The sequence below is a fragment of the Gekko japonicus genome, unplaced genomic scaffold (genome assembly GCF_001447785.1).
Source record: "Gekko japonicus isolate JY-2015 unplaced genomic scaffold, Gekko_japonicus_V1.1 scaffold119, whole genome shotgun sequence".
NCBI lineage: Eukaryota > Metazoa > Chordata > Lepidosauria > Squamata > Gekkonidae > Gekko > Gekko japonicus.
In genome coordinates this window covers 1,921,632-1,924,503 of record NW_015163606.1, presented here as the reverse complement: position 1 = coordinate 1,924,503, position 2,872 = coordinate 1,921,632, and the positions used below count along the sequence as shown (strand labels likewise).

At 44.3% G+C, this 2,872-nt stretch overlaps 1 protein-coding gene across 1 annotated transcript; it reads right to left on the bottom strand.

The window, feature by feature from the left end:
• Nucleotides 1-357: 357 nt before the first annotated feature.
• LOC107107068 (cytochrome b-c1 complex subunit Rieske, mitochondrial-like) lies at nucleotides 358-1,445 on the bottom strand (the record flags this gene model as incomplete). The annotated part of the gene is given in 4 exon segments (XM_015407296.1): nucleotides 358-609; nucleotides 611-968; nucleotides 1,251-1,408; nucleotides 1,410-1,445. Coding segments are annotated over 4 exon segments (804 nt in total), but the record flags the coding sequence as incomplete, so codon positions are not given.
• Nucleotides 1,446-2,872: the final 1,427 nt, after the last annotated feature.

Here is a 2,872-nt window from a genome sequence, read left to right as displayed (position 1 = left end):
AAAGACAGCATTGCTCCATACACTACACTGCAAAAACAAACTGCTTGATATGTGAATCAGTGGTAAAAACAGCATGGCTATAGAAACACCAGAAAGATAAGAACATAAGAAAAGCCAATGCTGGATCAGGCCAATGGCCCATCTAGTCCAACACTCTGTCACACAGTGGCCAAAAATACCAAGGGCCATCAGAAGGTCCAGCAGTGGGGCCAGGACACTAGAAGCCCTCCCACTGTTGCCCCCCCCCCAACCACCAAGAATACAGAGCATCACTTGCCCCAGACTGAGAGTTCCTATCTATACCTTGTGTCTAATAGCCACTGATGGACCTCTGCTCCATATGTTTATCCAACCCACAATAACTAAGTCATCAGAAGGAAATTCATAGTAGGGGACCTCGAGGTTTAGTGGAGCTGGGCCTTTCCGGATCTTGCCAGAGGCATCGTAATGGGACCCGTGGCAAGGGCAGTAATAGCCACCAAAATCTCCAGCATTTGCAATGGGCACACAACCGAGATGGGTGCACACCCCTATCAGGATAATCCATTCAGGCTTCTTTACTCTGTCTAAATCATGCTGCGGATCTCGTAAGTCAGCCAAAGAGAGTTGGGGCTTCTTGAGCTATCTCTTTTTGTGTTCTGTGCTGCACAAACAGAGGCTTCCCTCGCCATTTGAAAGCCGTGTTCTTGCCCTCTGGAATATCACCCAGCTTGATCTCAATCTTGGACATGGCCAGCATATCGGCGGAAGTGCTCATGCTGAAGACGAACTGGGTGATCACATTCTTAGTGATGTATGCAGAGGCCACGCAGGTTGTCACTGTGAGAAAGTAGGAGAACACTTTCCTGGTTTCGCTGCTGTCTTGGGAAGACTTTCTGCTATCTAAGACCTCAGGGCGACGGTAGTCAGAGAAGTCGAGCACCATGACATCATTGTGGATGTAACGAATGCTCGCAGGAGCGTTGAGGCTGGCAGAAGAGAAGAGAAGAGATTGGATTTATACCCCGCCCTTCACTTGGAGTCTCAGAGTGGCTTACAAACTCCTTTCCCTTCCCCTCCCCACAACAGACACCCTGTGAGGTGGGTGGGGCTGAGAGATCTCTGACACAAACTGCTCTTTTTTCAAGGACAGCTGTGCCAGAGCTTATGACTGACCCAAGGTGCAAGTGGAGGAGTGGGGAATCAAACCCGGCTCTCCCAGATTAGAGTCTGCGCACTTAACCACTACACCAAACTGGCTTAACCACTACACCGCAGAGGCAACAAGGCCTCCCCAGGTGGCCTGCCCACTCAGCGACTCCCGGCACAGCAGAGGCTGCTTCAGATCCAGCGCCAGCAGCTTGGTGGCCACCGAAGGCAGCCCTAGCACCAGCACCGCGGCCGACAAGGTGGCCCACACACAAGGAAGAAGCGAAGGGGTCGGAGCGCGTGGCCACGGACAACATGGCAGCGGCAACAACTTCTCCCACAGGCTGTGGTCACCTTCGCATCAGGCATAAAGGACATGCCACGCATGCACCATCAAAGAGCTCTCAGGAACAGTTTAAAATATAATCATGCAAGAATGGGTGAAACAACCAATGTAATATTAAAGACCAGAATGTATTTTATCTCTCTATCCATTCTGTATGCAGAATTCATCATAAGGAAAACTGGATTAGATTTAAATGAACATGGTGTGAAAATTGGAGGAAGGAACCACATAAATGTGTTCTAGATCAAATCAAGCCTAGAAGCTAAAATGACTAAGGTTATCGTACTTTGGGTCCATTATGTGAAGACAATAGGCAATGAAAAAAACAATAATGCTTGGAAAAGTTGAAGGTAGCAGGAAAAGAGGAAGACCCAACATGAAATAGAACCACAGCCTTCAGTTTGCACAACCTAAGCAAGGCTGTTAACAGTTGGATGTTTGGGAGGTCATTAACTGACAAGGTCATCATAAGTCAGAAGCAACTTGCCAGCACTTAACACACACAGCATTAAAGAATGATATTTATGTGCTGAGTAGTAAATAATGACCATTGATTTTCCCCTGGAAACAATATGAATGAGATCATAAAACATAAAAAGGAGTTTAGTGAGTAAGAACCAGCTAGGCATTGTTAAACTTTTAATGAAGTGCTAGTCTTCAGAGGACTGAATTTCTTGGCTCACAGTTATTTAACAGCATAAAAATAGGTACCACTTTTTTTAAAAAACCCCAAAAACCCCAGAAGATGATGCAGCCAGCCCAATTCAAACACCTTTTAAAATTGTCTTCATCTCAGATTTCTTTATTTTATTTTGTTTTACATCTCTAATTTAAAAATGAAACAGAGGTAGGGTTAAAAATTAGAAAGCCTTACAAGCAGGCAATGAGAAACTAACCAAGGCAATGAAACAGTCAGTGTGGGGTAAGAAATTCTGAGGAAACCAGAAACCAGAAAATGTCACACCGAACGAAGGATGACAAAGGCAGAAAACACTGAACTATAATAAAAAAGAGGGTGATACACACAACAGGCAACAATGCAATACACTAAAATAACATCTCCTATATATGCAGTCACTCAAGCTGAAACACCTGTGTTACAGAGTTTTCCATTATAGGTTAACATAAATTTATAAAATATAAAGCCACTTGCCAATGGTCATCATAGTCCTATAGTCCATGACACATTCAGCTGACAGTCATCTGTCAATACATATGCATGTATGACCTGGCATTTAATGATTCTCAGTGAACTGTATGAACTAGTTGAAGAAATCTTGTGTTAGAAATGAACTAAGGTGATATAAAAGCTCTGCCTATAGCGATTAAGCTGCGATGACTCATGCTTAGTTGAACTTTGGTTTTCATTCCTATTCATCATTGGGCAATTAAGATACC